This window comes from Notechis scutatus, chromosome 3 (assembly GCF_049901735.1).
Source record: "Notechis scutatus isolate UNSWTSFEM ecotype Mainland chromosome 3, rNotScu1.2, whole genome shotgun sequence".
Taxonomy (NCBI): Eukaryota; Metazoa; Chordata; class Lepidosauria; order Squamata; family Elapidae; genus Notechis; species Notechis scutatus.
The window spans coordinates 167,337,917-167,351,062 of NC_142011.1; the positions used below are offsets into that span (position 1 = coordinate 167,337,917).

The 13,146-nt window shown below is 35.7% G+C and overlaps 1 protein-coding gene across 25 annotated transcripts in view; it reads left to right on the forward strand.

The window, feature by feature from the left end:
* DTNA (dystrobrevin alpha) overlaps positions 1-13,146 on the forward strand; it is a 188,657-nt gene that overhangs the window by 42,465 nt on the left and 133,046 nt on the right. For 12 of the 25 annotated variants that reach the window (XM_026670393.2, XM_026670390.2, XM_026670394.2 and 9 more), the window contains exon 1: positions 286-660. The exons of the other annotated variants lie outside the window; for them this stretch is intronic. In XM_026670393.2, coding sequence (XP_026526178.1) covers positions 644-660 — 17 coding nt within the window. In that variant the 5' untranslated portion in view covers positions 286-643. Of the gene's footprint in view, positions 1-285; positions 661-13,146 lie in introns of those variants that run through there. 25 annotated transcript variants of the gene reach the window in all.

Genomic DNA, 13,146 nt, shown 5'->3' on the forward strand with positions numbered 1-13,146 from the left:
GATCCATGTGTAAACATTATTTTAGGGCTTATTAACCCTGAATTCAGTGGATGTTAAACTTTTCATGCAGGAGTTAAGAAGTGATGTACGCTCTACGATGTAAACTTATAGAATTAGGCACACAGTGAAAGGCAAGATAGTTCCTGTACTCTCTTGCTGCAGGCTCTCAGGAATGTTACGAGCAGAACATGCCTTTCTTGGACAGCCACATTTGGAGGATAGTTTACACTTGGCTGCAAAACCACAATGATATCTATTTATGCTTGGATAGCAAATAAACTCTTTCCTTTCATTTTGAAGAGATAGGTTAAAGCACGGGAGCTGCACGGGCTCTCCAAAAGAGAGGTGGAGTAACTGTGGGCTGGGGGTGGGAAAGAGGAGGCGAAAGGGAGTGGATCTGGCTGTTTGTGATTGGTAAGCTGTGCAAATGCATTTGCCAGCAGGACTTCAATGGAATGTGAAACCAAATCAGTTACAAGTTAAAGATAGACACACAGACTACCCAGCATCTTGGGCAGGGGTTTAAATTTGAGAGTCTTTTAGATCTCTGGATTTCTGGAACTTTCGGCTTGCTTTCCCCCCAGGATTTAGTTCCCATTTTTTCAGACAATGCATTGGAATTTTTAGGAAGGGTAAGCTGATCATGGTGCAAACTACAGGGTAAGTAGCAAGTGTTTTATTTAAATTCCGTGCTTTGCCATGCTTGACTTCCTCTGCTCTAAGCATTTCATAGTCATACTTAGAGATAATGTTCCAAGGTGGTATTTTATGAGGCTCAAAAGGGGTACTTTGGCAGGCTGACACCATGATAGAACTCTGTTTAAAGATTCTTTTTTCTTCCCTAGTCCTAACAGTGTAGTTTAAAAGTGGCATTTCATTCCAACCTCATTTAATTTTCCTAGAGAAATGTGAGTTCTGTTTCACATGTTACAATGAAAAATCCCAGGTTTTTTTCCCCTATTTTACTACCCCTCTCCCTCAGTTTTTAAAGCATGGCTCAAGTAGCAGGTCCTTGTAATATCAGCCTGGTGCTTCTGGTTCTGTCTTGGCTCTTTTTTGGTATCATTCTGCTAATTGCAATTATATTTCAGTAGTCTGAAAAAATAGGTTTTTCCTCTAATTCTCCTACTTAGCAATCTTCATCTTTTGTATCTTGTATCTTGCATTATGTATTTTATGTTGCATTAAAAATATGTATTTGACAAAGTAGAATTTGTAAAAACATCAGATAATATACTTAACAGTAGAAGTTTGCAATGGCCTGTGGAAGGTGGATTTTATGAAAACACTGAATATTTTTTTAGAATTCTAAGTAGGAAAGGACCTCTGGCATACTTCCATGTAACCCAAATTAGTATATTATTCAGCTTATTGTGTATTTCCATATTATAGTTTTTTTTAAATTGTCAGACTTTTATTTAGTCATTGCAATTTATAAAAAATGTTACATATCTATATATCTATATCTATATCTATATCTATATCTATATCTATATCTATATCTATATCTATATCTATATCTATATCTATATCTATATCTATATCTATCTATCTATCTATCTATCTATCTATCTATCTATCTTCATTCTATGCTTGCCATGTTTGAAGTTCTGTGTAAAAAAGTTTCTTATAAACAGCTGAAGGAGAATAAAGTGTTTCAGGTTTGTTTTGGTGTGTATGCTTTGTTTTTATGGCCAATATGGATTTCCTAGTCCTCTAGTTAATATTTCAAGCATTATTTATAGTCACCAGAGAATATTTCCCTAAAATATAAAGTGCCATACCTGACTACAACTGTTCTTATTTGATGGAAAAGTTTATGTATTTAACATTTGGTTCCTTTTGCGAGTTGTCTAATTCCAACTTGCCATGCTCTGGCAAATTTTTAGATATAATAAGAAAAATAAACGTTTAAAGTTTAGTTATTTTTCTTCTTCTTCCAGTTATTATGAATGAGAGGAAATTTGAAAAAAAAAAACATTTATAAGAATAAATTAAAAATTCACAGGGAAAAAATGGAGATTATAACTGTGATACTATGTATGTTTGGAATAACAAGAAATGTCCAGAAGGATAATTTGTGCCAGAAGCTGGAGGTGGGGAGAGAATCCTTCTTTACATGTTTTCTTACATATAGGGAGAGGGGTGTGCTGAAGATCCAGCTGAAAATCTTTCAACTACTCAAATGAACAGAGCAAATACAGTTTATGTGCATTCGGGTATGTTTGGAGGGAGATTATGCCATACCCTAGGCTGTCAACCTGGTGGCCTGCAGGCTGGATGCATCACATACAAGGCACGCCCACCCCACCTCCGCAAAGGGAAAACACATTGTAAAACGTCATATGACCACAACGTGACGCTGTGAGTTTGACACCTGTGCCCTAGACCCATAGTATACGACCTGCTACCTACCAGATGTGTCAAAACTGTGGTCCAGTGAGATTTGATTCCAAGGCCAAAGAAAAATTCAAAAATATAATAAAACAAAAAAATAGCTGTTTCTGGCTACAGTAAATCTTGCCTTTAGCAATATCTCAAATGTGACATTTTGTGTAGCCTTTATGACCTAGAAAATAAGTATTCTATGTCATAAGACTACAATAAATGTTTCCATATATAACTTTTTAAATGTGTATTTGAAGCAACATCCATCTCACACTTTTTCCCTGATTCTTATAGTATTTGTCAACAAAACAAAATATAAATGAACTATAAATATAAGGTAAAGATAAATGTAAAATGTAAAATTATAAGTAAACTGTTAAGCAGTTTATTAGTTTATGTCTAATTCTGCTGAACATTTGATATGAAATGGAAAGCAACTCATAATACACTTACAAGTTAATGTCACTTTTCCTTTGCTATTAAAACAGGCCAAAACTGTAAATTACTGTATCCTGTATTCTAAAGAACCCATTAGTTTTGTAATTTATCAAGGATTCCTTTGTTTCCATGAAGATAGTTCAGCCACTAAACTGAATTTCTCTTGAGTGAATAACGGAGGCAGCAAAATCCAACTAATCTGATCAACATTTTCTGTATTGAGTGCAAATAATGGAACATGAGTTGGAACACATTGTAATGTGAAAGGATCTCTCCTCAGAGAAACTGAAGCTAATCTATTTGAAAGTAAAAAAAAGTTTAAAAATCACTAGGCTAGACAATCCTTACCTCCAAGGCTGCCCATGACTACAATGATTATGAATCCAATTTGTGGTGGAAACAAACTTACTGTTGCTTGTAATATATTAACTGCTGCCTGTGGGCTTGCTATGATGCTTAGATGTTTAACTTTTTTATAGTATGAGATCAAGTGACTTTATTACTTACTGAAATCAGTAATCATTCTTACACTAAAATAACATGAAAAAACCTTTAGCAGTAATTTTAGGATTTTTTCTTTGGCAAATTGTTTGCATCCGTAACCATTTTATATATAGCTCTAGAAAATATGTTCTAATCCACTTTTGTTCATCACGTTCTAAACTTGGCCAGGTTTTAAGTGGGTTTTTATATCTCAAATCTTTGGGCTAAGTTAGCAAAGATTGGCCAGTACCCACTGTACTGTACCTATTTCACAAGTCATTAATCCTGTCTTTTTCTCTGTGATCTGTTTATAGGTTAATGAGAAACTATACAGCAGGGGAAAAATTCCATAGAAAGGAAAAACTGATAAAAATATTTACCAAAGAGGAATGGATAGAAATAAATCAGATGGGCACAGTCCTGTCCCAGTTTATCATAGTTTACATTTTCTTTTACTAAAGTTGGCAAAATTGTCAAAATCCAGTATGACTCAGTGTGCAAAAACTTTGTAAATACATGGCTGTAAAAGTATATTTGAGTATGTTATGAGTTGTTTTCAGAAACTGTCTCACATTTTAATGATTTAAACTCCAGATCTACAATTCTGTGTAAGAAAAAATAGTTTGTACATTCCTGAATATAATAATGTTCTGTGAAAATAGTCCAATCTTTCACTCAATTTTTTGACCAATGTAGATGACTGTCACGTTATGCTTGTTCATCATGCATGAAAAAGTACTATCCAGCTTTGATTATAAGAACTATTAAACTAAAATTGCTTTTTTAGAGTAGAGTTGATATTATGCAATTATGGAGTTATTAGTTTTACTGTCTACAACAATTTCAGTTGTTTGTTGTATTTTCAAATTGGTGCTTCTGAAAACTCTTCCTCATTTGTTGTTTAATCCCCACATACATGTTTTTTACTATGATGATAAAATTACATAAAATCATAAGAAATTTACAGAAGATTAGAATATCTAAGTGACTGGAAAAAAATTGTAGCTGGAGGCAGAGACACTATTAATTATTAATTATTTTTATGCTGCTCTTCCTTCCAAATAATTCATATGATTATCTCAAAATTCTGAAATAGGGAGTTGGAGGCTGTGAGGCTCCCAACTAATGTAGGGTTTTAAAGGTATTAGGACCTTGAATTGAGTTTAGAAATGGAACAGCAGCTTCTACAATATTCAGGAACACATATATTTGCTTGAACAGTCTCCTAAAAGAAGAAAACACATGGAAAGTAATAGTAAAACTAAAGGTTTCCCTGTTGTTTCTGGCTCTAGGCTTTGGTGCTCATCTCTTGGCCGAGGGAACCAGTGTTCTGCGAAGACAATTTCCATGGCTATATGCCAAAGGCACACAGAATTTGTTACCTTGCCACTGAAGTGGTACCTATTAATCTACTTGTATTTGCATGCTTTAGAACTGCTAGGTGGGCAGGAGCTGGGGGAAGTAACAGGAGTTCACCCTGTTGCGTGGAGCTCTGGTCTCGAACCTGGGCTGTCAGCTCTCCAGCTGACAAGCTCAGCATCTTTAACCGCTGAGCCATCATGCCCCCTGGAAAGTAACCTTATCCATGTCTAATTAAATTAAAGCAAATTAAAATTACATCTCAGTACTGTTTTATATTCTAGTCCTAGTTTCTTATTGTTGATGATCCCTGGTTTGCCATGTAGAGGTCAACTGTGCCTTTGGCCTAAAAAGATAGGGTATTTTTGTCCTTCAATCGATGAGGAGTTAATGGGTAGAAAAAAATGTATCTCGCTTTTCCATTGTTCTTGAAAAGTAGTGTTTTCTTCAGTCAATTGTATTATTGGAATATTAGTTGTTATCTTCTCTTTGCTTAGCTTTCAAGGTTAGGGTTAGTTTAGATCAGTGGTCCATTGGTGGTCCATGAGAAAAATTTTGTGGTCCGCAGAGAAATGTCACCCCCAGAGCACCCCCAAAGCAATTAATCCAGGCTGCATGGGAACACAAGGCTGCGCCGCCCACATGGCCTGCGGGAACCCGCCCCGCCCACTCACTCCTTACCTGGCAAACTTGCCTGCTAAGTTGCTATTTTTCCTTTTTTTTCTGACCATCAGATGTTCTGCTGTGCTGGCAAATCGTTGGATTTCTTGCTTTCTAGCTAATCTTTAGATCTTTGGCTCTGCTTTTAAGCAGAGATGAACCTTCCTTAGGACTGAAGCTTCTATTTGTCAATGCAGACTCAGGTAGCTGATGGCAGAAAGATAGATCTCTGAATGAATCTGTGATTCTGTGAGCAAATCAATCTGCCTGCCTGCCTGCTTTGCCTGATTTTGAGTAAAAGTTGCTCTTTTTTTAAAATAAAAAACAATATTTACATTAATATTTATAATATTTACATACAAGCCATGCCCAGCCAGTCACATTACCACCAAGCCACACCCACAAATTAGGCCATGCCCACAGAACCGGTTGTTAAGAAATTTGAAATGTGTGTGTGTGTGTGTGTGTGTGAGAGAGAGAGAGAGAGAGAAGAGAGGGAAGGAGGGAGGGAGGGAGAGAGAGAGGTTAGATCAGATCTCTTTCTCTCTTTCTCTCTCTCTCTCCCTCCTCCCTCCCTCCCTCCCTCCCATCTACCAACGTCAGCAAGCCACCGTTAGTCAAAATTCATATTAGTGATCCTCAGGATTTAAAATTATGAGTTTGGTGGTCCCTGAGGTCCAAAAGGTTGACGACCTCTGGTTTACATTATAGAATCCTATTATAGTGAATACAGGTGTTAATCAGGCTGATACAACATGCAATAGAGGACTTTGGAGCAATTCTCCATACCGGGGGGGGGGGCACCTTTGTGAGCTAAAACTAGTTAGTGAGTATTTGCTGGACTTTTGACTTTTCTTTTATGTTTTAATAATCTTCATCCAAAATTCTCTGCAGATTCCCCAACAGAATGCTGCCATTGTTTAATAATGCAAAGTAGCATGTGCTGCTGGGTCATTTTACAAGTAGAAGCAAGTACCAACTCAGAGGCAGCTGGCACCAGGATGGCAGCAGCATTTTGTAGGTTACTGTTCCCGCAAGTTAAGCTGCAGTGAGGATGGGACAAATTGAAAATGTTTTAAGACAAAGAAAAACTCTCTGTTGTTGTACTGGGGGTTCTTCTCCCCTCCCAGTTACTGAAACGGCCCGTGGTACAAAGCAGTTGGTAGGGCCTGTCTGATGCCTCTTTTAATCTATAAAATGCCCAGATGGAGAGATATTAATGAATCTTTTACAAACTGAATCTCTGAAGTTGCCATATTTCACTTCCTATCATGCTTACCACACAGCAACCAACTCAGATCAGCGGAGCTGTTAAATACTCACATCAGAGAAACAACACTTATAGGTACTGGAAAAGCTCTGAGTGAGAGAAAGAAGAAGCTTGGCATAGGCTGATTCAGCAACTGTACAGTACTAATTAATATTTGGGATTTTGAAACATAAATCAGACATGCTTTGAAGCATAAGACAGTCATTTAATAGATATTGCCACAGGCATTGTTTGGCTCTTATATAGCTCTTGTTGCTGGCAGCTGCATTCAGGAGAACTGAAGGGCATTGTTACCTTCCTGGAAGGAATTTTTTTTCCCATCTTATCACTTGTCATTTGGTTACATTAGAAAAAAATATATTACAGTAGCTTTGTTACTTAAAACTTTTTTTCATTAAAATTGAATTCAGCATCACAGAGTCTGATTTTATCAAGGGCTTTGTGTTATAGACTTTTTTCTCCTTTGTCTCTCTCTTTCCACCGCACATTCTGCTGCTTTTGTACTGTTTCCTCACTAGGATAAACATTCAATTCTAAATTTATTAACATTCCTTCTTTCTGTATACCAGAATCAGCAATTACCAGATTCCACTGAAGCCTCCAAGTATGAACAAACGAACACAAGATAGAATAAGTAGATAGGAATATGGTATCATAACAAATAGTAAAACAGAACTACTGTGGCTTAGGATGATCACTTAAAAAGTCCTTTCTTGGTAAACCATAGTCATTCAGTATAGACTATATTGGGCTGCATGGACTATCGATACAATTTTTCAAATTTGTACAATAGGCAAATACGATGGAAGTACACCCTATCTATTTAGGCGCCATTCATATCTACAGTTATTTAAGGAACTGGTGGAAGACCATTAACCTTGCTATCTGTTATTCTACGTGAGATACTTTCCATGGAATATTTCCATTTGTGATACAGTCAATATAGACACTAGGTTTAAACTATATATTACACTCATTTATATTGTGATTTGTTTGGTTTTGACTTAGTTGCCAGGCATGCTCAGCCACTATAATTTTTACACATTATTAAGATTTATGGCTTAGCAGAATGTGTAATCAGGAATTTTATTCTACCAAGTGTAGTTTACAGTACAAATTAGGCTAAGATTTTTTTTTCTGAATTGTGTAACTTCCAGATTAGATTGTGATAATGCTATGAATGTAAGGTATCTTCCTTGGAAAGAAGAATTCAAATAAATACCTATGGAAGGAGGAATTACTGGCTTATCTATATTTATGAAACTGCGCAAAACGTAGACACCGAATCGTAACATCGATTGAATCCCATCCCTGCTCCTGTGCATATTTATTCATGGATTTATGGTTGCTGCTTATATACGTAACAGAATAACAGAGTTGGAAAAGAACTTGGAGGAGACCTATACCATTTCAGACAAATGGTTGTCCAATCTCTACTTAAAAACCTCCAGTGATGGAGTACCCACAACTTCTGGAGACAAGCTGTTCTACTGACTAATTGTTCTGTCAGGAAATTTCTCCTTCATCACTGTCCTTTCCCAGCAGAAAGCCTTCTTGTAGTCCTTTCCTTTATTTGGACCCTGGGGATTCTTTTTAAAGACTCTTCATCAGAGCTGAAACCAGTAAATGCACTTTTTTCCTTGTTCGCACACTCCTACCCCAACAATCCTTAGAGCTAATTATATATATTTAACCAATCCTTGACATCCTCCAAACTCTCCCTCTCCAGGCAAGGAAAGTAAAATTTAACCCTTGTATGTCTGTCATACCTTATTTTACATTTCACCATGAAGGCAATATATATAATGGTATTATCAATGTTCTACTGATAAGGAACTGTGATTTGAATATAAATACAATGGCAAAATCTCTTTGAGATATGTGAAATAACATGAAATATGTCGTAACTATAAAAGGTAGCAGTCTGTTCAGATTTTTAAATGCATGTTCTCTCTCCAGATTGACAAACATTGTTTCTTCCTGCTCCAAGTGCTGATGCTTATTGATAAGTAATCCTGCATCTATATCCTGCTCCAAAATAAAGGGATATATGGTTATTTATCTTCTTTCATGAGTTTAATATAAGCCTCACTTTTAAACTGCCTCTCACTGTTCCTGTGTTGTCCCACTAAAATTGCCTTCTTAGTAGTGCCAAAGAACTAAACTGAAAAGCTTTCCTGTTGATAAGAAAGATTATGGCTTTTTGGTGAGGAGGGTGTCTTTGAGTCAGTGTTGATTCTTGACAACTACCTAGACAAGTCCTTGCAGTTTTCTTGGCAAGGAAGCAGTCTGACGTTGCCTACCTCCTAGAACTGAAAGAGTGTGACTGGCCTAAGATCACCCAGTTGGCTTTGTGCCTAAGACAGAGCCTGAACCCACAGATTCCCACTGTCTAGCCTGATTTCTCAACCACTACACTTACCTGGCTCTTATGTCATTATTATTCTATGTTTATTTAACAAACCTGAATGTTTTATATATTGTAGTAAACTGAGGCACCCTAGGGTACTTGATGTATTTTTCCTTAATATTCTGTCTGTCCAAAATCATTCCTCTGGTTTTGCTCAGATTCAACTGACAGCCTACCATCCTTGGATACCATCAGCTTTAGAGATGAGAGAAAGATGGCAACACACTTAATTTAGAACAGAACATTGATACGTGAATATCTATCTAACATTCTTCACATTTTCTCATACCAGAAAGACAGATGATTTAATGCAGCATTAATGCCTTTCATCCAAAGTAGAGTTCATCTAAGGATTTCAAAGTGCTTTATTGACTACTTACACTGGTAGGTGGTAATATATAGGAAGCACTTAGCAAACTGACTTACAGATTCCCATTTTAAGTATACCTTGTATGCAAACATTTCCAGATTTCTTTAAAAAGTCAAGACATTATTGTTATTTTTCCTATGGAGGTAGATGGTGTTAAAGTGCTTTGCAAAACTTATATATTTCTGGAATGCAATAGAAAATTATCTTTAGCTTGATTCTCAAGCCAGTAGACATATGCATTAGAATTGTCTCTCTCTCTATATCCCCTATTATTTAGTTTTACATGTTTCTGAAAAAAATCCTGCAGTTAACAAACCATTCTGCTTTGTCTATGAAAAGCATATTTGCATGTATACATGAGTATGTGTAATTGGGGAATGGTTAATTATGGAACTCAGGTTCTAGGCACTGAGTAATCATCAATACATAAGATAATTAAAGAAATTACACTGTTTTAATTGAATATAATTGGTTATGCAATATTTCCCTCAATGGAGGTGCTGTTAAAATTTTATTGTGATTTATGTATGTACGTATAAACCTCAAAAGTTCACCGGTTTTGGCTAGCTTTGATGGCAATTTAACATTAAAATGTGCCAAGGTTATGTGTAACATTCACTTCAGCATTAAATCAGGGACAATTCCTTTCTTCACTTGTAAGCTTGGATATTAGGACTGAGTTGTGAGAATTATGATTTTGGCAGAGATGGAAACCAGGAATCATAGTAAAAGCCTGCAGTTAGGATCAAAGCACCAGAAAGTTATGATACAAAATGATGGAGACATGCATTAATTCTCTGAAAGACTAAGTTGCTTGAAGGGACTTAACTATAGCATGAAAATTATTCCTTTCTTCTTGTCTAGCAGGATCCAATGTCTTCTTGGTGAAAGAGATGTAGCCAAAATTAGTAAAAGAATCACTATGATTAGACTTTGCTATAGTAAATCATAAATTACTTGTTTCAATTCCCAGTAATGCAAATTGCACATAATCTCCAAACCCTACATAATCACCACTTAAAAGTGTTTTTTTTTTTTTGAATAATAGGAGAACAAGCTTCCATTTTACTTGAGTTTAAAGTTGCAAGTGAATGGATTGCTTTGGCTTTGTTCTTGCTATGAATGTGCAGCAAAAACTATCCTATAATGAAGATAGCAAAGATTTAAATTTATGTTATTCTTAGAATGTAGCCGATTCCATTTGGTAGATGAGAAAACCAAGTAAATAAACTCAAATCACAAGAAGAGTTCACTAGATTTGTACTGTTATTTATATTATTATGTCCTTTTGGGAGAAGGCTACAGATTCTTCGATTTCTGCTCCTCAAATAAATTAAAGTTATTCTTTCTAGTGTTTACAGATAGTTCTCATCTTGGAACCACATCTGAGCCCAGAATTTCTGTTGCTAAGCAAGGCAGCTGTTAAATGAGTTTTGCCCCACTTTACAACCTTTTTTGCCACATTTGTTAAGTGAATCACTGCAGTTGTTAAGTGAGTCATGTGGTCATTAACAGAATCTGGCTTCCTTCACTGACTTTGCTTGTCGAAAGCCAGCTGGGAAGGTTACAAATGGTGATCATAGGACTCTGTCTAATGTATATTTTTGCCATAACTATGCTTAATCAGGCTTTGGTTGCCCATGAGTCTTTCTATAGAGCAGGGCTGTCAAATTCCTGTCCCATGGGCCGGATGCATCACTTACTGGCCACACCCATGCCAAGTTTAGCGATGGGGAAAAAAGTCCCAATACATCACATGACACTGCCGTGATGACCTGAGTTTGACACCCCTGCTACAGAGTGAGTAATTACAAAAGTCCTGACTTAGTGCTAATATTCTGACAGTCCTTCATTCTTGATTCTTAACACTTTTGGATCAGATTGATCTGGGAAAAATAGGTAAACACACTTGATCTGTAAAATGCTGTCATTCCCCCAGGCACTAAATGCCTGAAGGCACAGTTACTTCAGTCCAGGCTATTGCTTTAAGCATCAACTGTTCCTAAAAACTTGATGGACTTACTAATTGGTTAAACAACTCAGTGTTCCAAAGAAGAGAGCAGGCTTCAAGACCTTTTAATATAAGAATAGAAATCCCAGTCCAGTTGCAGTTGTGTTCATAAATCAAAGACCAACTAAATTCATATATATTTAAATATTGCATTTATATAGCAAATAGAATGCTGTACAATAAATTGATAAATGCTCCTGAGAAAATTGGAGATAAGGAGAAATGAACTGCACAAATTATTTTTATCATGATAGTAGCAGGCAGTAATAAACCATCTCCTGTGTTTCATAGACATTTTCCCAGTTCAGGAGTTATCATTTGTGGTTGGTTGTTCATTCAGTTGTTTTTTATTTGATATTTAATTTAAAACATTAAATAAAATACTTATATTTCCCAAATGAAGCATAATGTACTTGTGTATCATTATGTAAAATAATCTGTAGCTTCAGTAATAAATATTTTGCCGAAATAATAATTTAGCATGAGATTCAGTTTACAATAATGCAATGCATGTTAAAATGTGGCATATTATTTCTGAAACAATGTAACCAAAACCATAAACATGAGAATTGCAAATAACTTACTAAGACAGTGCAAGAAGAATTCTCATTCTGATAAGGACTTCAGCATATAGATTAATCTGTAAAAGTATGGATTAAAATAAAATATATTCTGTTGTCCTTTTCTGAGTCAGCATCCCATTTGTTCAACGGTATGCTTTGATCTGAGAATTTGCTGAGTTGCTACTATACAAATAGGACATTCCAGGCTTTGGAGTAATGTAAGCACACTTGAATCCTGCAATGGCAAGGACTATGTAAGTAGCTAGTAGAAGAGCAATTCTGAAAGAATACTTCTTGTTCGTTCTCATGTAGAGAAACAGAGTTAGATACAGTATATACTGTACAAACTGCCCCTGTTGTTAGTCCTTTAAGAAATAAAATGTATAAATTGCTTCACAATCTAATTAAGGTATTTCAAATATTTATAAATACTTATGAACCTTTAAAGGTTTAACTGAAATTGGTTGTATGTTTTGTATTGTTTCATATTTTCAAACATGTGTGTTCCTGAATTGGATTGCAAATTTCCTATAGATTTATCCTTTTGGAAATAATGGGACAGAAGTTATTTTCAATATTAATGTTCTTGAAGACTAGTTGCTCTTGGTACTTTTGAGTTGGAAGAAAAATAAAAGGAGGATCATAGAAATGGATATTAAATACTTTTATAATCAATCAGACACCCCAAATTATAGCATAGGTTTGAGAGGTTATTGCTTAACTCTACTATAATATGACAAATGATTTGAAGTTGGAAGACCAGGAGAAATTAGATTGCATGCACCAGAACTAGTCTTTGTGTTTATTTCACGTTTGCAAAACTGATTTAAATGTCAAAAATTCAGTTTTATAAATGTGCTATGAATACATATAAAACTAATTATAATTTACAATACCAATGTTGTATTTGTATGTTTCCCTCTCTTTTTAAAATTTTGCATAGATGAAAATGTAAGTTATCTCATTGTTCCTAAATTGGAGGAGTGTAAAGAGATGCCAAATAGGGGACCTTCTGTCTTATTAAAGTTCCCTCCTGCCCCATTTGTATTGACTGGAGGCAGGAGGTGGCTATGTAACAATCTGGATTTCTGGACCCTTTTTGTTTCGAATTTTCCTCCAGTGAAATGGGAGGATTGGAAACCAGGCGGTAGTTATACTACTTGGAGATCCAAAATTCCAGGAGAATAATAGAAG